Source organism: Daphnia magna, linkage group LG1 (genome assembly GCF_020631705.1).
Source record: "Daphnia magna isolate NIES linkage group LG1, ASM2063170v1.1, whole genome shotgun sequence".
NCBI lineage: Eukaryota > Metazoa > Arthropoda > Branchiopoda > Diplostraca > Daphniidae > Daphnia > Daphnia magna.
In genome coordinates this window covers 653,259-677,352 of record NC_059182.1, presented here as the reverse complement: position 1 = coordinate 677,352, position 24,094 = coordinate 653,259, and the positions used below count along the sequence as shown (strand labels likewise).

The 24,094-nt window shown below is 40.8% G+C and overlaps 6 protein-coding genes and 1 long non-coding RNA gene across 12 annotated transcripts in view; 6 read left to right on the top strand and 1 right to left on the bottom strand.

Moving 5' to 3' along the window:
• LOC116918501 (tyrosine-protein kinase HCK-like) overlaps nucleotides 1–24,094 on the top strand; it is a 46,377-nt gene that overhangs the window by 2,866 nt on the left and 19,417 nt on the right. The window lies entirely within an intron of this gene.
• On the top strand, nucleotides 29–3,870 carry LOC123473945. The gene is made up of 9 exons (XM_045175602.1): nucleotides 29–496; nucleotides 592–720; nucleotides 788–1,014; nucleotides 1,189–1,958; nucleotides 2,054–2,114; nucleotides 2,206–2,357; nucleotides 2,776–2,935; nucleotides 3,072–3,194; nucleotides 3,310–3,870. Exons 4-9 carry the CDS (start codon nucleotides 1,645–1,647, stop codon nucleotides 3,355–3,357), a joined length of 858 nt encoding a protein of 285 aa, XP_045031537.1. The 5' UTR covers nucleotides 29–496; nucleotides 592–720; nucleotides 788–1,014; nucleotides 1,189–1,644; the 3' UTR covers nucleotides 3,358–3,870.
• On the top strand, nucleotides 6,189–10,821 carry LOC116929504. 5 transcript variants are annotated; one of them, XR_006648494.1, is made up of 10 exons: nucleotides 6,189–6,577; nucleotides 6,636–7,026; nucleotides 7,081–7,290; nucleotides 7,367–8,137; nucleotides 8,214–8,460; nucleotides 8,566–8,662; nucleotides 8,729–8,914; nucleotides 10,097–10,315; nucleotides 10,382–10,498; nucleotides 10,780–10,821. It is a non-coding gene; the product is annotated as an uncharacterized LOC116929504 (long non-coding RNA). The 5 variants fall into 5 exon arrangements; XR_006648495.1 differs by lacking the exons at nucleotides 8,566–8,662; nucleotides 10,780–10,821 and adding an exon at nucleotides 10,547–10,680 and having other exon boundaries at nucleotides 6,355–6,577; nucleotides 8,214–8,314; nucleotides 8,388–8,460; nucleotides 10,382–10,477; XR_006648492.1 differs by lacking the exon at nucleotides 10,780–10,821 and adding an exon at nucleotides 10,547–10,680 and having other exon boundaries at nucleotides 6,355–6,577; nucleotides 10,382–10,477.
• On the bottom strand, nucleotides 10,744–12,889 carry LOC116919081. Its single transcript, XM_032924961.2, has 7 exons — nucleotides 12,734–12,889; nucleotides 12,539–12,655; nucleotides 12,185–12,426; nucleotides 11,968–12,122; nucleotides 11,698–11,899; nucleotides 11,366–11,617; nucleotides 10,744–11,285 (listed from the first exon to the last, which is right to left on the bottom strand). Exons 2-7 carry the CDS (start codon nucleotides 12,547–12,549, stop codon nucleotides 10,798–10,800), a joined length of 1,350 nt encoding a protein of 449 aa, XP_032780852.2. The 5' UTR covers nucleotides 12,550–12,655; nucleotides 12,734–12,889; the 3' UTR covers nucleotides 10,744–10,797.
• Nucleotides 13,204–17,112, top strand: LOC116918945 (phosphoenolpyruvate carboxykinase, cytosolic [GTP]). The gene is made up of 13 exons (XM_032924754.2): nucleotides 13,204–14,005; nucleotides 14,071–14,216; nucleotides 14,276–14,488; nucleotides 14,552–14,782; nucleotides 14,852–14,984; nucleotides 15,046–15,178; nucleotides 15,239–15,299; nucleotides 15,364–15,383; nucleotides 15,463–15,563; nucleotides 15,656–15,759; nucleotides 16,160–16,508; nucleotides 16,578–16,701; nucleotides 16,765–17,112. The coding sequence occupies exons 1-13, from the start codon at nucleotides 13,940–13,942 to the stop codon at nucleotides 16,950–16,952; spliced, it is 1,869 nt and encodes a 622-aa protein (XP_032780645.2). The 5' UTR covers nucleotides 13,204–13,939; the 3' UTR covers nucleotides 16,953–17,112.
• LOC116918542 (puromycin-sensitive aminopeptidase) lies at nucleotides 17,139–21,057 on the top strand. Its single transcript, XM_045175617.1, is given in 11 exon segments — nucleotides 17,139–17,552; nucleotides 17,705–17,788; nucleotides 17,790–17,947; nucleotides 18,013–18,163; nucleotides 18,227–18,521; nucleotides 18,584–18,732; nucleotides 18,810–19,079; nucleotides 19,145–19,805; nucleotides 19,867–20,219; nucleotides 20,284–20,517; nucleotides 20,585–21,057. Coding segments are annotated over 11 exon segments (2,910 nt in total). The 3' UTR covers nucleotides 20,726–21,057.
• On the top strand, nucleotides 21,301–23,664 carry LOC123473927. Its single transcript, XM_045175565.1, has 7 exons — nucleotides 21,301–21,436; nucleotides 21,537–21,618; nucleotides 21,729–22,009; nucleotides 22,073–22,607; nucleotides 22,679–22,977; nucleotides 23,066–23,328; nucleotides 23,404–23,664. Exons 1-7 carry the CDS (start codon nucleotides 21,386–21,388, stop codon nucleotides 23,522–23,524), a joined length of 1,632 nt encoding a protein of 543 aa, XP_045031500.1. The 5' UTR covers nucleotides 21,301–21,385; the 3' UTR covers nucleotides 23,525–23,664.

Here is a 24,094-nt window from a genome sequence, read left to right as displayed (position 1 = left end):
GGCAACTGGCTCTGGAATTGTGCGGTGGTACATTGGCAGATTGGTGCAGACGAAAAGAAATACAACGGACCGAAATTGCCGCCAGACGAATTGGTCCTTTATCAAATCGCCAATGGATTGGATTACATCCACTCGAGAGATTTGGTGCATCGCGATATTAAACCGGAAAACATCCTCATTTCAATGACGACGCCCGTTCAGATGAAAGTCTCTGATTTGTCGTTTGTTAAGAAAACACGGGACGATATTTTTTCGCAGAGTAAAATCAGAGGAACTCTTCAGTGGATGGCACCTGAGAGACTTAAGGTTTTAACTGACAATGAAAACAAGTCTGCCGAGCTCCCAGATGGAACAATCAAAAGTGACACGTTTTCATCCGGATGTGTTTTTTTCTATTTCCTGACGCGTGGTAAACATCCATTTGGGAAAAACCAAGCCACTGTCCCTGCCAATATTTTGAAAAACAAACAGGAGGAACTCGTCAGCTACAAGCAAAGTAAGTCATTCCACTAGTTATTTCTTTACGTCATTAAATTTAGCAAAGATTTCACTCTTTTTCTAAAATTCACTTAATTAAAATGTTAAAAAAAGATTTGGTGGCAGATGACGTAAACGGAAGAATCCTTGCTGGTTTGATTGAGAAAATGATTCAATTTAAAGAAGAAGAAAGAATCGGATCGCCTGAGGTCATCAAACAACTCGCCGCATTGTACGGAATGGGTAAAAACTCAATCGCTTCCTCCGAAAATGAATTGATAATGGCGATTCTTTTATTTCTTTTTTTTAGACAAAGGCAAATGTCAATTGAGCCTCGTTGATGTGTCATTCAGTATAGATTACAAAATGAGTTCCCACCCCACTGAACCGATTCTTGCATGTGCCAATAAGGAAAAGTTAACATTTTACACTGCCGAAAATTTGGCTATTCCGTTTTCCAATTGGAGAAAGAAGAAAGAAGTCACATTCACATTTCAACATCTAAACTTTAAGGGAGTTTGGTCGCTTGATTGGAATGTAAGTCAATAATGGACTGACTTTTTATCCCTGATTTCGTACGGAAACATAGTCCCCTAACAACATCTGAATTTGATCTGGTTGTTACGGATAAATGTAAAACGAAATCACGGACAGACAGAAATAATTTATCCGTACAACTAAGAGAAAATATAACGTGAAATCTTGAATCAGATTAACGGGACACAACTAGCTGCTGGATTTCGTGACGATACTCTCGTCGTATGGAGTTACCCAAAGTGCGAAATCCTCTTTCAAAAGAAATTTCCGATATTAATCACTAAAATAAATTGGAATCCAACCAGGTCCAACTTATTTGCTGCTAATAATGAGGTAAGTTACAATGTCGATTTTGATTGGCCCATCAACAAACTTGGGTTCATCTTCATGTCAGTTATCTGTCCTTTACTTTATTTATTTATTTTTTGCGAAATGCTTAAAATTTACTTGACGACGCCATTCAAAAAGAGTTGAAGTTTATTGGATACTTTTATTAACATCGTCGCTATTCTGATTGCGTCAAAAAGAAACTGTTACAGTCAAAGTATTTAGATTTGATGTTTGAAATTAACGATTCATTCCTCAAATTCAAAATTGAATTCTCCATTTACGTAAAGTGAACGTGCGGAGATGTCAGTTCAGCAAAGTCAAAACTGCGCCTTTTTATGCCCATTATTCGTCAATTTATTTTTACGTTTGGCCAATTTATTTTCTTTTTCTTCACCATTCTTCATCCAGTTTGGTGGTAAAGTTTTCGTATGTGATTCATCCATTGGCGACGTGATCACCACAATTGACTGTGAAAACAGGGCTGTGAAGTGGATCTCTGAAAATCGAATCGCCGTCTCTTCTTTTTATGGAAAGATCAAAATTTTTGAAATGGAGGAAAACAATTTGACAACAACTCGACTCGTGAAAGAATTCACACATGGAGAACGTTGTTATTTTTTTTTTTTTTTATTTTTTTTTTTTTTTTTTATTTAAAAAATATAAAATAAAAAAAAAAAAAAAAAAAAAAAAAAAAAAAATTTTTTTTTTTTTGTCTGGAATGGAATGGAAGGACTCAATATTTGGCCAGTTTTGGTGATAAGGGGATCAAGGTAAATAATTTGTTTATTGACGTAATGGAATGAAATTGAGGAAATTGAATTTGGTTTTTTCTATTCGATTTGTCTTTTTTCTTCTTGGCAGGTTTGGTCTATGGACCACGACAAGCCAATTTATAGCCTGGAGTTAGAAGAATATCGAAGTGAATTTGCTTGGCGCTTGTGCACAGGAAATGGGGAAGAAATGGGCGGAATCGAAATGGCAAGGAAATCAGCCAAAAACTTCACTTTTGCTTAGTAAGTCATTTAAAACTTAAATTCTAGTTCTACCAAATTGTTTGTTTGACTGAAGGCCTTTTGAAAGTGCGCGTCTATTCTTTTCAACGCGAATCACGCGATGAATCGTTGCGACTGAATTAAAATCTATTAGCCACGGTGGCGGGGATTCGAACACATTTTTTTCTGAAATTAGTAAATTCAACTTGAAGTTTAACGAACGCAGTGTCATTCGATAGCGGATGCCAAGTGAAATATCATTAAAGAAAAGTAAGCAGCTCAAGGAGGGGAAATTTCCGCAATTAAAAATGAGTCCGTACGAGGGGATAGGCATTTTTTAATTAAAAAAAAAAAGCTTTGTGAATTGGTGTAAAATCCATGTCCGATGTTTCTGTTTTCAGTTCCTGTGTTCTCTGATGGGTTTCTTTTTGTCATTTAGTGGTTCGATGGAAGGCGTTTTTATTTGGAATCCTCTGGAAAGCGAACAACAGCCACGACGTCTTTCCGATGAGAAAAAGATAAAAACGGTCACCTTTTCATCGGACGGTCGATTTCTTGCAGCCGGGGGCAAAAAGAAATTATTGATTTGGTCAGCGGAGGTGAGAAAAAACTGATAAGAATATCATTGTTTAAGCCATGATTTAACATAATTAAAGAATGCTATGCGCTTTAAGTTAAAAAACTCTTTTAACTTTAAACAAAATTTTATTTTCTCTTCCACTTTATGCTTTTCAGGACTGGGTACAAATATACAAAGTCAACATGGATATGGAATTTGGCCCAAGGAATATGTCATGTTTTACCACAAAATCTACAAACCTTTACGAGAATAGACTTATAGTCAATTATAAGATTGTGGTAAGTGATATCTGCTTCGATCCACGGATTTAAAATAATTCAACCTGACGATTATTTTACTATTTGACCATGTCACACAATTTATGCTCGTGCGAACCATTTTCTTTCAATGTAGGGCAGCAGCTTATTTGAATTCGCGTTCGAAGAACGAAGACGACGATGACGAAGACGTTAGTCCTACAAAACGCCTAAAGGGTCATTCCTCAAAATAGAAACTAGTGAAAAACAGGATGTCCTGCAAAAGACAACCATTTAATATTTTCTAAATAAAATATGCTTCAATGATATTTTTATCCAAATGTACTGGGGCCCTTCAAACTACGTGTTTGATTTTTGCATTCTGATTGTTTTCACTGCATCGTGCGTCTAGATTTGATTTGATTTTCATTTAGAGGTGAAAAAATCTCACCGATTGCAAGAGAAGGAAAATTTCACAAGCATTGCGATTGGTGGAAAACTGCGTGTTCCATCTCCATCAGTAAATTTAAGTTTCTTTTTTGTTTCGCATTGTCTACGACCTACGAGATGCTTTTTCATTTGCCTTTTTCAGCTTCTTCTCGTTTGTCTACCCTACAAGATTCCTGTTTAGTTAAGGACGTGACCATCGTTTTATGGTGAACAAGTGCCGTTCTTACGCCTACCTGCTACCGTCGTAACTAAAATTTCATAATTGTAATGGCTTTTTTCTTCCTTTTTCCATAATTTTTAAAAATTCGGATAACGTTGCAACTGTCAATGCAAAACGTAGCCTTCTAGATATTATGTCACATTGAAATTGTTTAATAACGTAAACAAAAAGGAAAAAAAACCTTGGCGAATCAGGAAACCCTGTCAATTTGTTCCATAAAAAGCCATTTTCTCTCACCAAGGGCAAAAGCAGACAGACTGAAAAAATAATTTTCCAATTCTTTATGTATAAACTGTCACACATTCATTGGTATTTTCTGGAATGTAAATCAGAATAATTGGCATTTTACCATAAATCTGGATTGTCTTGAGTCGGGACGTGCCGGCGGAACTGGGCCTGGAAGTTTTCGGCTAGTAAACTCATCTTTGCCATGTTCCGGAACAGACCAGGTGGCAAGAAACCAATCAAAAGCGGAGCGTGTAGCTCCAAGATTCTTCTTCTTTCCTCTGCGATCGCTTCGTCCTCGGCCTGTTGACGCAATTATTCCATGCGTCGTTCTTCCTCATGTTTCATGTTCGACGAGAAGCCCCACAGAATGATCGGGCAGAGTTCCAATCGAGGGGCCAATCATCGATCCACATCCCCTTCGCCATCACCAGCCAACGTCTACCCACGCCCCCAATGCAGCGGAGCCGAAATCAACGGCGATCCGGCAAAGCCTCCATCGGCCAACAGATCGGCGGAAGCAAAGCGTTCATTCCGCACCCGTTGCGGCACCTGTTCGACCTCCACGCACGCTCCAGCCGGTCAACCAGTCAACGGAAGTGAGAAAGAGGAGCGTGTGGACGTCGAGCAGTGGCAGTACGCTCCGCAACGCAACTGCAGCTTCATCCGCCAAGACCCCGACATGTCCCGCCAGGAAATCTCCAGCCGCTCAGGCTGATCGCAAGACTTTGGTCAGCGCTTCCGGCGGTGGAGGAACACCTCTGGCTAATAGGACGAACCGTCTAGTAACCATCACGTCCTACAAGAGTAGGAATTCCGCATCAGTCAAACCGGATGATGCTTCGGGTATGTTTGTTGTTGTGAAACATTTTATTGTTTTAATAACCGAATGTTTGATTCGTTTTCTTTCGCAGCCGTGAGCGGAATCAAAGTGACACCAGTTGCAGTGGGTTCGAGCCGCTATAAAATCCGCATGGATCAGAGAATTGCAGCCGCAGCTGCGGAGAAGGCGTCCAAGACGACCACAACGAAAAAAACAACAACATCGTAATTCATTTTCATTTAATTTGAATAGCATTTTTCATTCTATTTCTCAATTTCAATTCTCTCAATTTTTACTTAATTCTGCTATGGCGAGGTAGACAACGAACTAACGGAATAAAAACGACAACAACGACGTTGGAGAAACGATCAAACACGACATCCAGCAGCCGGACCTGACAAATGATGAACCAATCCACGTTATAAACAAAGAATAGCATTATAAAATCTTTTAAAAATAGTTTTTGTTCAGGATCAATGTAGTGTATAGGTGTCGACGGTGTTGAGTGATCATCAACGACCAATTAAAGACGAAACGCTTGTCATTATCAAAGATGTTGCATGACGGTATTTTGTTTTGTTTTTGTTTTATTTTGCTACCACCGTTTGTGTTTACTCTGTTTTTCGGGTAAGCGTTTTCTTTTGCTGAAAAAGTTTCAGGTGAGTGGTGAATTATTTTTGAAAAATTGGAGGAGAAAATCAGATTTGCGTTGAAGGAAGGGAAATTCCTTGTCAAATGAACCAAGCATTTCCGACAATCCAGGAAACGAGTTTCTTCGCCATCTGGAATGAAGGATTTTCGCCTCGGAACAGGTTACGTTCATTTGTACGTTGCTTTTATTGATACTTGCTTCTACGCGGTTTCCATCATATCCATCCGAGATCCGTGGAATGTGGGGGTGAAAGAGCATTTTTAAGGCGTTTGTCTCTTCGTCGTTTGCGAAAAAATGCCGTCATATTTGATTTCCCATCTCTATATGTAATCCTGCGTTTTCAAACAGATTAGTCACGGTTGAGCGCCGTCGGGAACTTCCCCCTAGGCCCTGCCCGTGCTCCTTTTTGGTCCGTAGACCGAGGCGGAAGTTAGTTCCTCAAATTCAATCACATCAATTAAAATACCATGGCCGCTATGGCCTGTTGTTAAGTCCGTTGGAGTGATATCTACATGCTCGACGCGATACTATCACGACGGGCCACACGTACAATCCGTCTGCTCGTTGAGCGGCTCATACCATCCCTTGACTTAACTGGTATACTTACCTTTGGTAAAAGGCCGATTGAGTCCAGACGATACGTGTGTGCACTGGGATCAGTGTTTAACCTATTAGCATTGACCTAAAGACGATTCCCTAGGCCAATGTCGCATGTAGCCTAGGCCAAGCGCGCATTTTAGTGGTCCAAGCGCGCTGGGATTGCGCGCAGTTTAGGGGGTTCAGGCGCGCAGGCGCGTTGCGCGCATTTTAGGCACACCCCATTGACTGCAATTGTCGTTAAAGCAACATTGCCGCCACAGCAAACAAAGAAGCTCGTCTTCGATTCCTTTCAAGCAGATGAGGTTCTTAAACTGTTAAATTCTGTGCAAAAGAAAGAAAGAAACGCAGAAGAAAAAAGCAGCATTGCAGTCCAAAGAAAAAAACAATTTGATTGTTCAAGACTGACGATTACGGGATTCTTCACATTTTTGGTTTCGACGACGGTTGTTATCAATGTATTAAGTGTTTCTGTGAGTTGTTGTTTGAAACTGACTCTTTCATTTATTTATGTAGGTTGATTTGTTTACCCAACAAATATTTTGATGAAATTGCACAGTCCCATTTGGTACAATTCTCGAGGAGTCTATGAGCAATGTCAATGCCTTCCTACTCCAAAGTTTTAAGGCAAATATCAAAAGCCTGAAATTTACACCTGAAAGATGATTTTCTGTTATCAATGGAAATATAAATATTTTGGTTTCCAGGTTTTAAACGTGCCCCACTTCACAGCATAAGTTGAAACTAACTATCATATATAATTTTGTGGATAACATTTGACTTTCAGTGTTAAGTACAGAAACGACAAGTAATCGCGACACCGAAAAATATTGGATTCGGCTTAAAACTGATTTGTGAAGTGCGTAACCGATTCATTAGATTGATCTCCGGAGAGGTGTTTGCCGCTGTATGCTCTATGCAACTTAACATATGAGCACCTGATATTTCTTTTATTTTCCAGGAGAAATGCTGGTTTTGTCCAACATTGCATAATAGAATGCCATCAATGTATACATGTACTACCCATCCTATGATCTAATGTGATACTTTAAATTATTATATACGGACGTGAAAGCCATCCTGCTCTTCAGTTGATTAAGGATATGGCAGGAAAAGCACCAAAGGCAAGATACCGGATTTAGGATTGAGATAACTTCTAATCTTCGGAAATGTATTTATATCTGATTTAAAGTTCTGCATGTAGTGGTCTAAATAACATTCAGCGATTTTGAGATGTCCTCTTCTAGAAGCCAGCCACTGAAGTGTGTTTTAAAATCACCGTGCAAAGTAGCCCGGTTTGACATTGAGTCAATCTGCAACCAAATTTGATCTCCTGCTGGCAAAGGTAGTGTAGATTGCAAGGATATCGTTTCATAGCTAACGGTGCTATGCTCAACTACGTATCCATAGCATCTTGAATACAAACTATTGCCATTCTTGTAAATGCCACAATTAAGATATTCGTAAGAAGAATTTCCTGGAAACCTAGCCAGGCCGGTGAAAGTGAAAAAGTATTTCCCCGTTCGAGGTGCTGTGAATTTTCCCGACTGTAAGTTCATGGCTTCTCCAATGTTAAGTTTTTCAACGTCGAATGGAATTGGAGTTCTCGTTTGATTGTAAACCGTTGTGGATCTTTCAACACAGAAATAGATGGGGAATGATTTGACATCTACAAATGCGATCCACTTTTGTAAACCTGAAGTTCATAGCATATGCCAGTTTTATATGTTAAATAATTATTTAAATCGCTAATGTTGTTTATTTTACATCCCTTACCTGAATCATTAGGCAATTTCGTAAAGTCGCAGTAAACGCTTTCCACCATTGCATTTCCAGTGACCGAATATAATCCGCTCAAGCTGTGACCAGCCCTCCACAAATCTTCATATGACGAAGGCATCCCGATTACGGCCGTTTGACCCGAGCATTCAAATGGACCAAGCGTATGGACACCGGGGGAACTTTGTAATTGGGTTCGACCAAAATTTAGCCGGGTGATGGGCAGAATGTCTTTCCTTGTAATTATTCCTTCATGTTTGAAATAATTGCACGGAAGAATAAAACTATCAAATAACGAAAAGCATTTTTAAATAGGAAGCAACTTGCCCTGATGTGTTAGTGGAATGGGCGCCGCGGAATCGCAGTTGCATTTTAGCAGAGCATCAACGCAGTTGCCATCGATGCCGCACTGACAGGTATGAACGCTGGCGTCGCTGCCGGCCCAGAAGTATTCAGAGCTACCATCTTTGTTGTTCCACCACGCATAAGGAACATCATCGAATTCGAATGGCGCGAAGTTGCAGTCGTACTAGTTACATAACATAGAAGTTGATCAGAACCGGTAATTGACATTAATTTCACTTCAGAACCTTTTACTTGAATAGACTGATGACATTCAGCAGAAAGCTCAGCTAATGCTGCCATTTGTCTGCTGCTTGCATTATAGTTAACTGCCCTGGAATAGCATCCTGGTTCAGCGCAGTGGCCCAACATCAATGGCCGCTTCGTTATCTTGTGAAATAGATGTTATTCCTGGACAGAGTGTAATTGCGATTTATCTCCTCTATTTATCTCCTTTAATGGTAAAATTTGGAATTCTTACATCGCAGTAAACGTATATCGGGGCATTACCAACTCCCTGGCCGTCCGGATCGATTCATTACTTACCAGAAGAAAGGGATGGGTCGGCAAGGTGAGCATCTCGACACGTTCTTGGGATGCCGCTTCTTCCAGTTGACTGACGGGTAACTGCACCATCATTGACGACTACATTTTCGCCGGCCCCTCCGTACTGGGTACGTTACAACTGAGAAATTCTTTCCACTAGGATTATCTGCATCTTCCGAATAATAATTTTTAAAAAACTTAATGACCCATGATTAGTACTAGACATTATTTTGGATTAACGGTGGAGGGTAAATATCTTACGCTTTCGCGGTCCTTCTGCTCCATTTGCGTCTTCAGTAGAGTAATTTTTGTTTCCTAAACAGTCCGGATTTTATTCTTATTAACCAAATTCGAATAAGTTTAAACATGAATGACGATGAGGAACGGTTAAAAAGGAAAGGGCGATCAATACCTGTTCTTGAACTTGAGTCTGTAGTTCGAATACCTTTGAGTCAAGTTGAGCATCTTTGGTTTCCACGAATTCTTTGAGCTTAACCTAATAATTAAATAGAAATAAGTTAAGAAAAATAACCCAAAGAAAAATTGCACAAAATGGGGCAGCATGAAATAAAAGATTAACTTACATAGGTTGAGCCTAACTGCTGCAATTGTTCCTCTAAAATGAGACAAGCGGCGATTGAAGAAGTTGTCCAGGTACAAACTAAGAGACAAATTGGTGCTAGCGTCGCAAATAAGCGAGTCAACTTTCATTAGCTACGAATGCGTTTTGTACTACCCTCTTTTCGAACTGCGATATTTATTTTCCCAATGGAATGGTCGTCTCTCTTAAGAAATGGCAATGCAGAACGTGATAAATTCACAGTTAATCTCGTCTTTCTAATGGATTAGAACCACGGTTGTGAAATGTATAGCGTTGAAATGTTGTATGAAAAAAAAAAATTTATCGAAGGTTAGCTTGTTGTGGTGGGATAAAGCCCAGTTGTGTACTATCAGTTTATTGCAGCAAATCACAGTTAAAGTTTCAGATCGGCGCATGAAAGTGTGAAAAGCAAACAGTTACGACGTGACTTTGCGTAGATTCCGACAGGCCGCGTGGACGAGAAAGAACCAATAACCTGTTCGTACTACTGTTCACAACAGCGTTACCATTGATCAAATTTCTCTCAGCCCGTCACTTAGTTGTAGTTTTTACTTTACTTTCAATTTATCAACTGAAGAACATTTGGCGTTCGCTCCCGGAAAAAGGTGATTTTAATCTTTTAATCAAAGAACGCATTTCTGTTTGTACACCTTTAAATTTCCTTTTCAATGTATTGGCCTTTCTGGAACATGACGTTGAGCTATGCCAGCCTTCGTTTACCCACATATGTGATGGATCCGATGGAGTAAATCGACTCATGTTGGACATTTGATGGCCGAAGAAATTATCCAGCCGTTACCTAAATGCCAAAACTGGTAACACGAAATGAACCGAAAAAAGTCTGTTGTTTCCCAGCTGCCCAGTTTTCATGTTTTTGTTGTTCCAATGCTCTTTTCATCAACGGTGAAGTTATACACCACGTCACAGCGTAAGATTAAACTAACCATCATATTTAATTTTGTGGATAATATTTGACTTTCAGTTTAAGGTACAGATACGGACAAGGAATCGCGGCACCGAAAAATGGATTCGGCTCGAATTTGATTTGTGAAGAATAAATAACCGATTCATCAGATTCATCTCCGAAGAGGTATTTGCCGCTGTATGCCAGGTACAACATAACTCATGAGCACCTGTTCTTTCTTTTGCTTTCCTGAAGAAATGCTGGTTTTGCCCAACATTACGTAACAGAATGCCATCAATCTAAGGTGTATACATGTACTACCCATCCTATAATCTTATGTGATACTTCAAATTATGATCGAAGGACATAAAAGCCATTCTGCTCTTCAATCAATTAAGGATATGGTGGGAAAAGCACCAAGAGTGAAATACCAAATTGATGATTGAGAAAACTTAAAATCTTCAAAAATGTATTGATATCTGATTTAGAGCCCTTCCTGTAGTGGTCTAAATACCATTAAGCGATATTGATATGTCCTCTTCCAGAAGCAAACCACTGAAGTATGTGTAATTGGCACTCTCCAAGTAAACCCCGGATCCCCGGTAGTCAATCTGCACCCAGATTTGATCTCCTAATTGCAAAGGTAGTGTGGATTGTAAGATTAACGATTCATGTTCTGGTGGTCCCAGGATTGATTGACCAGGGTGGTCAGCGTAGCAAAAATGCAAACGATTGCCATTCTTAAAAAATTCACAACGTAAAGACTGGTGGTCAGTAGACGAAAAAGTAACCAGGCCGGAGAAGATGAAGGAGTATATCCCCGTTCGAGGTGCTGTGAATTTGCCCGATTGTAAGTTCATTGCTCCTCCAATGTTAAGTCTTTGAACGTTGAATGGAATTGGAGTAAAACTTTGATCGTAATGTGTGCCTAATTGAACATAGAAATAAGTGGGGGATGACTTGACATCTACAAATCCAATCCACTTTTGGAAACCTGGAGTCCATAGAATTTGACAGGTTTATATGTTAAATAATTATTTTAATTGCTAATGTTGTTTAATTTATATCCCTTACCTGCATCATTAGGCAATTTCGTAAAGTCGCAGTAAACGCTTTCCACCATTGCATTTCCGATGACCGAATATAATCCGCTCAAGCTGTGGCCAACCCTCCACAAATCTTCACACGAGGAAGGCATCCCGGCTATGGCCGTTTGTCCCGAGCATTCAAATGGACCAAGCGTGTGGACACCGGAGGAACTTTGTAGTTGGGTTCGACCAAAATTTAGTCGGCTGATGGGCAGAATGTCTTTCCTTGTAATTACCCCTTCATATTTCAAAATAATAACACGTAAAAATAAAACTATCAAGTAACGACAAAGCATTAAATAATCGAAAGCAACTTGCCTGTATCAGTCAGCGGAATGGGCGCTGCGGAATCACAGTTGCATTTTAGCGAAGCCTCAACACAGTTGCCATCGATGCCGCATTGACAGGTGTGCACGCTGTCGTCGCTGCCTGCCCAGAAGTATTCGGAGTTCCCATCTTTGTTGTTCCACCACGCATACGAAACGCCATTCAACTCGAAAGGCGCATAGTTGCAGTCGTACTAGTTACATAACATAGAAGTTGATCAGAACCGGTAATTGACATTAATTTCACTTCATAACGTTTTACTTGAATAGACTGATGACATTCAGCAGAAAGCTCAGCTAAAGCTGCCATTTGTCTGCTGCTTGCATTATAGTTAACTGCCCTGGAATAGCATCCAGGTTCAGCGCAGTGGCCCACATCCCTTGGCCCTTCGCTGTCGTGTAAAACTGATGTTGTTCCTGGACAGAGTATAATTGTAATTTATCTCCAATAATGGTAAGATTTCATATTCTTACTATACCTGATGTCATATCGCAGTAAACATATATCGGAGCATCACCAACCCCTTGGCCGTCCGGATCGATCCAGTACTTACCGGAAGAAAGTGATGGATCAATAAGGTGAGCTTCTAGACACGTTCTTGGGATGCCGCTTCTTCCAGATGACTGACGGGCAACTGCACCATTATTGACGGGTAAATTTCCGCCGGTCCGTCCGTGCTGGGTACGTTCCAAATTAACAATTCTTTCCTCTAGGATTTGTCTGCATGTTTCGAATTATTAAGATTTAAATTATTAAGAATTAAAAAAACGTAATGACTAATGATGAACACTTGATATTATTGTGAATTAACGGTGGAGGCGAAATGTTTTACGTATTCTCCATCTTTCTGTTCCATTTGCGTTTCCAGTAGAGACATTTTTGTTAGTAGTTCAGCCACCTTTGCCTCAAGTAGAGCATTTTTGGTTTCCACAATATCCTTGAGTGTAGCCTAAAAATACGACATAAATAAGCTACTACCCAAAGGAAAACTCCAAGAAAAAGACAGCATAAAAAAAGATTTACTTACATAGTTTGCGCCTAATTGTTGCAATTGTTCCTCACAAGTGAGACTGGCGGCAATCGAAGAAGTTGGCCAGGTACAAATTAAGAGACAGATAGGTGCTAGCGTCGCAAATAAGCGTTTCATCTTTCCTTAGCACCGTGTGCGTTTGGACTGTCCTCTTTTTCAACTGCGGCATTTATAATTCCAATGGAACGATGGTAAGGTAGCTCGAAAGATCTGTACTTGACAGAAGCAAAGTTAATCTTGTCACTTTGATGGATTAGGAAACCCAGACCTTGAACACACATAGCTGACAGGTTGAACAATAAAGTTATCACCAGAACTTTGGTTCTAGTGGTGGAATAAGGCCAGTTGTTGTACCACCAGTTTATTTGTTTTTGCTCAATAAAGCGAGTTGAAGTTTCAAATCAGCACATGAAAGTGTGTAAAGCAAACAGCTACAATAGAACTTTGTTTAGATTACGACAGGATGACGGGAAAGAACCCATAATCTGTTCGTGCTACTTTTCCCTAAAGCATTACCAACGATCAAAGTTCTCTCAGGCCTTTTCTTATTTTTGCTTGACTTCCACTTTATCAGCTGGAAAACATTTGAGTTAACGTCCATCAATTTCATGAGGGGGGGACGGGACTCTTCTACGTCCGTCACTTATTGATTTCAAAATCCTGTAACCTGTAGCCATTGAGTGTGATTGAATGCCATTGCACCATTTTGAGTAATTCTTGACGCGACATGACTGTAAGTCGCATGCGATGTGTTTCTACCCACGATCATTTACGACTTGATAACTCCCAAAAATGTCAACAATCTGACATGTCCACGACTCCACCATAACGTTGTTCCCTCTCTTTGTATTCGCAGGGGATTGTTATCACCTGCACCTTGCCAATGGTCTTCTAAACGCCAGAAAAAATACGACAGGTCAAAACAGTACTCAGAAAAATGATCGATCTGTTTAAAAGTAATACCCAGAAAAAAAGACGATGAACGGGATATATTGCAGAAACGAAAGTCTTGGTTGTGCAAACGTCGACTACATTCATCTCGATAACGTTTTTTTTGTACCCTACTTATTCGCCATTTAGTAAACAGGTATATTTGCTTGGTCAGTCGCAGTTGTGTGTCCACGTCCTACTGAAAATTCTGCCAAGCATCGAGTATCGAAAGTAAAAGTTATTGGAGAATTCACATCTTTGCACGATTTTACAATGAAACAAGTCACTTTCAAAGGAATTACCGTTGTTCGGGGTGAGGTGGATTCGCTCCCGGAAAAGGTGATTTTAATCTTCTTTTAATCAAAGAACGCATTTCTGATTGTTTACCTTATTTCCTTTTCAAGGTATTAGCCTTTCTGGAACATGACGTTGAGCTATGCCAGCCCTCGTTCATCCACATCTGTGATGGATCCGACGAAGAAAATCGACTTATGTTGGACATTTTGATGGCCGATGAAATTATCCAAACGTTGCCTAAATATGACAACTGGTAACACAAAATGAAAAACATCCATAATTTCCCAGCATTGAATTTTCGCGTTCGAATAGTGTGCTAGCTCATACTGATCCTCGCGATGTGGCCCGTGTCGAATCAAAGACGTTCATCTCCACTCAACTGCAGCGTGAGGCAGTTGCATTACCGAAAGCGGGAGTTAAAGGCCAGCTTGGCAATTGGATGTCACCCAAAGATCTCGAGACCGCAATTCAAGAACGATTCCCCGGATGTATGAAAGGAAGAACGATGTACCTGTTGGCTTATTGGTACCAAATCAATTTAAAAGCTTTTCTAATGGCCAAAGTTCAATTGATTTTAATCGTTTACAGCATGGGTCCTATGGGCTCGCCTCTCTCAAAATTCGGTATCCAGGTCACTGATTCTGCCTATGTCGTTGCTTGTATGCGGATTATGACCCGTATGGGCAAGCAAGTGTTGGATGCGATGGGTGACGGTGACTTTGTCCGCTGTTTGCATTCAGTCGGTTGTCCGTTACCTTTAAAAGAGCCACTTCAGCGCAACTGGCCTTGCAATCCTAAACTGACCTTCATCGCCCACAAGTTCGTTTTTTCCCCCACTTTAATGCACAAATTTTGATAAGCTAAATTTCAAAGTTGATTTAAACTCAGAACGGCTACCAACGAAGTCATGTCGTTCGGAAGCGGATACGGTGGCAATTCTCTGCTAGGCAAAAAATGTTTTTCCCTTCGCATCGGATCAGCTATTGCCCGTCGTGAAGGATGGCTAGCTGAACATATGCTAGTAAAGCTATAAAATGTATTCAGTTAAATAATAACTCACGGTTAATCGATGACGTCTTCAGATTGTCGGGGTAACCAATCCCGAAGGCGTGAAACGTTACCTGGTTGCTGCATTTCCTAGTCAATGTGGCAAAACTAATTTGGCCATGTTGACTGCCACGTTGCCTGGCTACAAAGTCGAATGCGTCGGAGATGGTAAAACAATTACTAAATATGACCGTCGCAATAAGTTCTAACGATAATTCTGTTTGGAAGATATTGCATGGATGAGGTTTGACGAAAAGGGCCAGCTCAGAGCCATCAATCCGGAAAATGGGTAAAATATCGTATAAACTTGATGAATATTTAAACAATTTATGCGAATTTAATTCATTTTTCAGGTTCTTTGGTGTTTGTCCAGGTTTCATTTCTACCTCAAATGTTTTAATTAAAGCTAGATTTATCTAAAATGATTTAATTTTCAACACCAACGTTACCAGGTACAAATTACAAGACTAATCCTGTCGCCATGCAAATGATCAAGAAAAACACAATTTTTACAAACGTAGCAAGAACTTCTGATGGCGGCGTATTTTGGGAGGTATTACTTTCTCTCATTCTGCACGAAACATAACGATGTGTGGCTTTTTCGGCCTTTACCAGAACATTGGTTGTCTTCATCGTTAACAACAGGGTTTAGAAAAGGACTTACCTGAAGGTGTTACCATTACCTCTTGGCTGGGCGAGGAAAATTGGCAGCCAGGCAGCGATCACCCTGCCGCTCATCCCAATTCCAGGTAAAAATGAAAGAAAACTCATCTCCCCAAAACATTTTGTTTTTTTGTTTTTGGTTCCGAGCGAAGAGAAGAGCTTAATGAGCTTTTCTTATCATCTCCCCTGGTGTTTGTGACAAAGATATATGGCCTTTTGCTTCTACTGTAGTAGTAAACATTTAGTGGAACTAGGGATTTAACTGCAAACACGTACCACCTGGAGCTCAGTGTCAATTAATGTCCAGATAATGAACACTGTGTGGACATCCTTTGCTGACAAGGAACTCGGCCGTTGTTAAGCCGCTTTCCCCGTAGCCTTGATTGCCTGTTTGGGTGATGCCCATGCGTAGAGATTAGACCTTTGCATACTATAAGCTGTTCAATTTCTCCAGCTATAAAAAAAAAACGTGCAATCTATTATTAGATTCTGTACGCCGGCTGGGCAATGTCCGACCATCGATCCAAACTGGGAAGATCCTGCTGGAGTCCCTATCGATGCCATCATATTTGGGGGACGTCGTCCGGTGGGCATCCCGTTAGTCTACGAGTCTTTAAACTGGCAACACGGGGTTTTCGTCGGCGCTACAGTCAGTTCAGAGGCCACATCGGCGGCTGAGTATGCGGGCCATGAAGTTATGCATGATCCGTTTTCAGCCCGTCCTTTCCTCAGCTACAATGCCGGCGATTACATTAACCATTGGCTGGAAATGGAGATGCCCGGAAGGCGGATGCCTAAAATCTTCCACGTCAATTGGTTCCGTCGTGATTCTAAAGTACTTTTAAAGCCCTCCGATAAAAGGTATTTGACTGGAATTAGATATATGTATTTATTATTTTTATAGGGGCAGTTTCTATGGCCTGGGTTCGGTGAAAACATTCGCGTTCTTGACTGGATCCTCCGCCGTTGTTCCAACGAGAAAGGCGATATCGCAGAGATGAGCCCCATCGGGTTCATTCCGAAACAAGGTGCGTTCAAGTTGAAAATCTAGTCAGAGTTGTTGGTCCGTATTATTAGCATTTGATATGCAGGCTCGATAAATATGGATGGATTAGAGAATCCGGTTGACTGGAAAAAACTTTTTGATTTGCCCAAGGACTTTTGGATAGCCGAGATGGACAACATTGAAAAATATTTAACAGACCAAATAAATGAAGATTTACCACGTGAAATGATTAAAGAAATTGAAGATCTTCGTCAGCGGTTTAATCAGTTTTGAATGAAAAAATTACCTTTTTTTTCGTTGGGACTATTAAATTGCCGGTAACAGCATTCATTGTAGAGAAGGGCTAAACAGTATCCCTCGATTCTCAGCTGACCGGCTAAAATTTTTCGAATTTTTCCTTTATTGTCCTAATACAACTGGCTTTTTAACATCATTTTGGTTTATTGCAACTGTTGAAGAATGACAACACTTTTTTATTTGTCAAGAGGGACACGTTTGGCTCTATCTCGGAACAGAATATTAGCCTCAGGGGAATTATTGCAAAGCTTTAAGCTTGATCGCTACCGCGTCGTCGTCTCCGGCCTCGTGCTGTCAAATCAGCTGGCCGTGTGTCCATTTACGACGTTAGCCTATCGGCCTGTCTATTCGTGTCAGAGGTTTTCACAGATACGTGGATTTGTGACAGGTAGATCAGAAACTAAAGCGAGCAGCGAATTCGAACAGCAAGGAAAAGAAGAATTGAATTGTAAAATGCTACCTGTCAAACCTTTTGAACGTCTGCCTAAGACCGTTGTACCCGTTCACTATGACATCACTATTAAGCCTGATTTGGTCAAACTCGTCTTCGAAGGGCATGAAAGTGTCACGCTGAAAGTAATCTATACGCAATCCTATTAACTCTCCAATCAATGTGTCTTGCATGTGTTTCTGATGATCTGATTTCTTTTTTACTAGTGTCTCATGTGCTGTGTTCTTGAAGCATATGCTTGGAATGTCTGTAAAATGTTTTCTTTTGTTCCAAACAGGTAGTTGAACCAGTGGACCAAATAATTTTGAACTCTCTGGAATTGGAACTCGAAAACATTAGGATTGTTGACGAAGCTGGTCAAGGAGACTAATATTAGCAAAGTTGTGCTTGATGTAGAAAATGAAAAGGCGATATTCAAGCTTGATTCTGTGCTGCAGCCCGGACAGTACCATTTGAAATTGGGTTTCAAGGGAGCCATTATTGACAAACTGAAAGGTTTCTATTGCAGCAAATACCTCAGGTTGGTTTCAGTTGATGAAGTTAACAGCCTAACTTGTCCACTAACACTTTTGTTATTCCCTGCAGTGCTGATGGAGAAGAACGGTACAGTGGGGTAACTCAGTTTGAACCCACAGATGCCAGACGTGCTTTCCCCTGCTGGGATGAACCGGCTGTCAAAGCTACTTTTGACATCACCTTGGTGGTGCCCAAGGACCGTGTGGCCTTATGCAACATGGTAACTAGTTGTAAACATATCTGAAATTTTCAACAGAATAACAGTTTGATTTGAAATAGCCAGTGGTGTTCCGAGTTGCCTTACGAAGCTGATCCTAACCTGCACGTCGTCAAGTTTGATCGCACACCGATCATGTCGACTTATCTCGTTGCGTACGTGGTTGGTGAATTTGACTATGTCGAAGAACGTTCTGCTGACGGCGTTTTGGTTCGCTGTTATACTCCAGTTGGCAAGAAAGAACAGGGTCGTTTCGGTCTCTATGTCGCCGCGAAAGTCTTGCCGTATTACAAAGAATATTTTGGAGTCGAATATCCCTTACCCAAAATGGATCTCGTTGCCGTAGCCGATTTCGCTGCTGGTACGTCAAGAATGTTTTAAACACTTTCTGTTGTACTATTCCGATACCTTCATTCTTACTAGGTGCTATGGAGAATTGGGGTCTAGTGACATACCGAGAAACTTGTCTCTTGGTTGATGATCAAAATACGTCAACACAAAGACGTCAGTGGGTGGCGATAGTCGTCGGTCACGAACTTGCCCACCAATGGTTCGGCAATCTTGTCACCATGGTATAGTCGCTCTTTTACAGCCAAAGACAAAAACAAATCTACGTATCTAAATTGTAATACCAATTAATTGAACACAGGAATGGTGGACTCACTTGTGGCTGAATGAAGGATACGCCACTTTTGTCGAGTCTCTTTGTGTCGACCACCTCTTCCCCGAGTTCAAAATCTGGACACAGTTTGTCACAGACACTTCGACACCAGCCTTGGATCTTGACAGTTTAAAAAATTCGCATCCCATCGAAGTCCCTATCGGTCATCCAGAAGAGATCGATGAGATTTTTGACGACATATCATACCACAAAGGTGCTGCCATAATCCGCATGTTGCACAACTACATTGGAGATGACGTAAGCAAACGATAATCGCCATTAAGATTGAACGAATAAACTCATTCGCGTGTCTATTCATTCAGGATTTCCGACGTGGAATGAAATTGTACCTGACACGACACAAGTACGGCAACACTTTCACCGAAGATCTGTGGGCAGCATTGAGTGAAGCCAGCAAAAAGCCGGTAGGAAGCATTATGTCTGGCTGGACCAAGCAGATGGGCTTCCCAGTGATTCGAGTGTCGGCCCGTCAAGAAGCAGACAAACGAATCTTGCAGTTAAGTCAGCAGCGATTCTTAGCTGATGGCACCAAAGATGAAAACAACACCATGTGGATGGTACCTATTGAAATCGCCACATCACGTTCGCCCACTACGCCCAGCAAGTCGTTCGTCTTGGAAGGAGAGACGGCTGAAGTTGTCCTAGATGATATTCGACCTGATGAATGGTTTAAGATGAACCCAGGCCAGGTTGGCTTCTATCGTACCTGCTATGAACCTGAACTGTTGAAGCACTTGGTCTCGGCTATCGACCATCAAACTCTTCCACCCCTCGATCGTCTCGGTCTATTGGATGATCTTTTCGCATTAGTTCAAGCCGGCCATTCGTCTACGGTCGAAGCGCTGACACTGTTGGAAGCGTTTGCCAACGAAGACCAGTACACTGTCTGGAACCGTGTCTGCAGTGCATTGAGCAAATTGTCGCACTTGCTGGCCTACACTGAACATCACGAACTGTTGAAAAGTAAAGAAATTCATAATTTATTTGTTTTAACCGTAAAGACTGATTTTTATATTTATGGAAGGTTTTGGTCGTCAATTGCTGGGCGGTATGACCCGTAAACTTGGCTGGGAATCAAAGCCCGACGAGGAACACTTGACGAAGCTCTTGCGCAGTTTACTTTTGGGCAGGATGGCCATGTTTGACGATCCGGAAGTGATCGCCGAAGCTGAGCGCCGTTTCCAGTTGCATATTAAGGGAGAAGAGCAAATTCCAGCCGATTTCCGTTCGACTGTCTATAAAGCTGTTTTACGAACGGGCAGCCGATCCAAGTATGAAGATCTCTTGCGAATTTATCGTGAGGCGAGTCTACACGAAGAAAAGGATCGTGTTGCTAGCGCATTGGGCACAATCAAGAACGAAGAAATCCTCAAAGAAGTTTGCCGTTTTATTTCTTTTGTTTTTGTTCCAAAAACAGTTTTTTAATGCGTTTGTTTGATAGGTGCTCGCGTTTGCCATGTCGAATGAAGTGAGATCACAAGACACAGTCTTTGTCATCTCTTCAGTAGCGTCCAGTAAACTTGGCCGGGACTTGGCCTGGAACTATTTCAAGGACAACTGGGATCTCTTCAACGAGCGTTTTAAAGGTGCCTTCCTTTTGGTGCGGCTCGTCAAATCTTTGACGGAGAATTTCGCTTCTGAAGAAAAGGCCATTGAAATTGAAAACTTTTTCAAGGTTTTTGATTATAGTACGAGAAAATCCCGGTGGGAAAAAATTCGATTGATTTTCTATTGATTTATAGGAGCATCATTGTGTCGGAACTGAGCGTACTGTCCAGCAGAGCGTTGAATCAGTACGCCTGAACGCAGCTTGGCTTGGCCGTGATGCTGAAGCCGTTGGCATTTACTTGACGAGCAAAACAAATGCTGCTGCAGTCGAATAGATTTTGAATAGGACGAACCCTTTTTTCGGTGTATTTGCCCTCCCTCCTTTGTGTTTATCACTGGAGCTAACAACAAAAAAACAAAAAGAGAACTACAACCAGTCAACCCGTTGATTATTGATCCTCTCGTTTTTTTTTTTCTTTCTTATCCATTTCTTGAATTGGTTTCAGTTATTCATTTTTGTTGTCATTGAAATTTCTTTTTGTATTTTCATTCACACTGCTGGAGGTGCTGTGATTTTTATTGCGGTCCATCTCCATCCCTCATCAAAGTGAAAGAAAAACGACAAAAACAAACCAATGCTCGAAAATACAATTTAGTTTTTTTTTTTTCCTTTTTCTTCTTTAAACTTTTTTTTGAATTGTTACGTTATTTCTCTTAGTATTTATGTGTTGTTCTAAATTCAATCTTTTGATCTTGAAATCATCCATAACCCGTTTTAGTAGTTTTTCAGGTTTGAAAAAAGAAAATCCCGCGTCCAACGGAGTTTAAAATTTCGTATTATCGCTCACCAAGCTGATTAAAAAAAAACCCAAGATAAAGGTACAATCTAAATGTAATCTGCCTTAACCTTCTTTTTTTTGTGTGTGTTATCAACCAAGGAAAGTAATTAAAGTTCCCCGCTGACGTTCACTTTTCGTCCGACAGTCACGAAAGAAATGCGTGCAGAATTTCGTTTCACTTTATTGTTACTGGCGCTGATCAGACAGGTATAATTTAGATTATTTATCAAGTCTAGTCAAACATTGTTGTGGCTTAAAGAAAAACCGCTCAAACGTGTACTTTTATTTATGTCACATACTTCTTAAGGCATCTACTACCCTACAGGAGAGCGGAGTAGTACAGGAGCAAGTGGACAAGAGAAAGTTGTCGACACAACACCAACCATCAGGTTTTTTTGTTTTTGGAAGGGAACAACATAAATTCCGAGTTGAACTTTTGCCAACATTTGACGACATTGGATTTCTTATCTCATTTTTTTTCTTCTTCTTGTTTATCCAGTCGATTACGATCCAAACAGCCGGACGGCGCTCCTGAACATAAATCTTGACCGGGCGGTTTTGGGCTATGGTTTGACATTAGGCCGGCAGTCTCGTCGATCTGTCAACAATTTCAACGTTGAAGTATTGCGATGGCAGACCAACAGCACCGAATGTCGACCCATCGAAACGTGTAGAAGTCGTCGGACAGTAGAGGTCGCCACATTTATCCAGTCACACCGAATTTGTTGGGCCGACGTGACAACTGGAATCCAATGCGATGAAACCATTCCAGCTGGCAAAGTAACTTTTAAATAAGATAATATTTTTTTTAAAAAAAAAAAAAAAAAAATTAGGTCATACAAGTTTCTTGATGATGACACACAGAGGCGAGCGTCAGTGTTGCTGGACCATATCTATACCGGATGCTACTGCTTTCGTTTGGCTTTTTACCACGATGACTCGATTCGCACAGCTTGTCAACTACTGGAGCGACCACTTTATTTGCATACCGACGTCGTCGAATATGACGTCTTCAAGTGGAACTTGAGCCTTGATTTATCGGCGACCAGCCAGCACGACCTGAGTCTGTTTATCAAACTACACGACGCGTCTGAATTTCGCTTGTATCACGTCCAACTGTTTCGACACGATGACATTGACGATGATCTGATAGAATGTCATGAAACGGACGACCCCATCAATAACCAATACTTGACCATCTCTTTGCCAGACCAAATCATCCATCATGTCGCACAGGAATGGCCAGTTGTTACATTCAACAATTTATCTCACGGCTATTATTGCGTCGTTGTCATCCCCGAAGACGATCGATGTCATCCACCATTGATTGATCCAGAACAGACTTGCGCCCGTTACAGCAACATTGTCCAACTAAGAGGTAAATCTAATCAATAATAATCATGATAAATATTTAATTGACGAGCATTGATTCACTATGGGAACAACAAGAAAAGAAGACCATGGTCCTGACTTCTTACTCCGAAATGGATGTTTGGCCTTACTGGATTGTTGCCGTCATCCTGTTTTCCATTTGCGTCATAATTGGCGTCTTGCTCAAGCGCAAAATGAATCTGATCTTGTTTGTCGACGATTTCCACAGCAGCGTTGACAGTCTTTTGAAAGAAAATGTTACACTCTCACCAGAAATTCCGATTCTGTTCTTGTACAGCAGCAGATCGATTGACCGATTAGCCCATCACGTTTCCTGTTTAAAAGAAGCAATTAGGAATTACGTGCCCAATGGACGGGTATGAAATCGATTAAGACATTTGTGTTAACATAGAAAATGTCCTTGACCATTTTTTTTTTTTTTGCCCACCCAAAAATGGGGGAAAGGTTTTGGATGATGCAGACGATGAAGATTTGGCAGCCATTGAGGGAGTTGAGTGGTTCTCTAATCACCTCCAAGTGGCAGAACCCAACAATATCCGCATCGTGATCTTCTTGTGCTCCGAGATGATGCGTTGTCAAGAATGGTTTCTAAGAAGTAAAAGCGGAGCAGATTATGGTGACGTCGATCAAGTTTGTTGTAACCGGCTCAATCAGCTGTTCCATCATATTGATGAAAATAACGTCTATCGGCAAGTTTTCGCTCTACGGTAACGGTTTTTTTATTTCTTTTGAAAGAAAAGGAAATCAAGTTTCTTCAACTGTTTTTAATGCTTCGTTTGCAGTTTTGAAGACGACCTCATTGTAGGAAACCCGAGTAGTTCTTCTGTTTGTATGCTGACGCCCTATCGATCGTATCGTTGGCCTCGTGATGAGTTAGCATTACTGATGGAACTTGGACGTTGAGAATATTCAAATCGTTAAAGAAATGTGTCAATCTTCTTTCTTAAAAGTGATCTCTCTTTATCGTTCTTATAATTCTTTCAACGTTCCCTCGCATTTTCTTTTTCAGAAGAAACTAAAATAAAATTGATTCTTTTCTTCCACGAAAATTGATACGAGAAACCGCAGGAGACGTGTCGGCAATCGATATCTCTTTGCAGTCTCTTACCACAGGGAAAAAGTAACTATTTGCGGATTTTTATTCACAGACATAGCCAAAATATTAGGAGACACGTCAAAGGGGTCACGTCATGGAAAAGTGATATCCGTTAGAAGGAGCCTCGTGTACCAAAAACAAACAAGAAAACGAGTTTGAAAATGTCAGGAAAACGTTGCATCAATAATCTGCAATGTCCGATTAGCAGTGGACCGTAAAAACCAAAAAAAAGGCTTTTTATTTTCTTCGCCAGTCAAGTTCAAATCGTTTCAAGTGGTTTAGCAATCACGCATTCAGTGGCCGTTTGTTGTCATGTCAAGTTTTTTATCCGTCCTTGAATACAAGAAGCTTGCACTCGAATAACAAACGTGAACAGA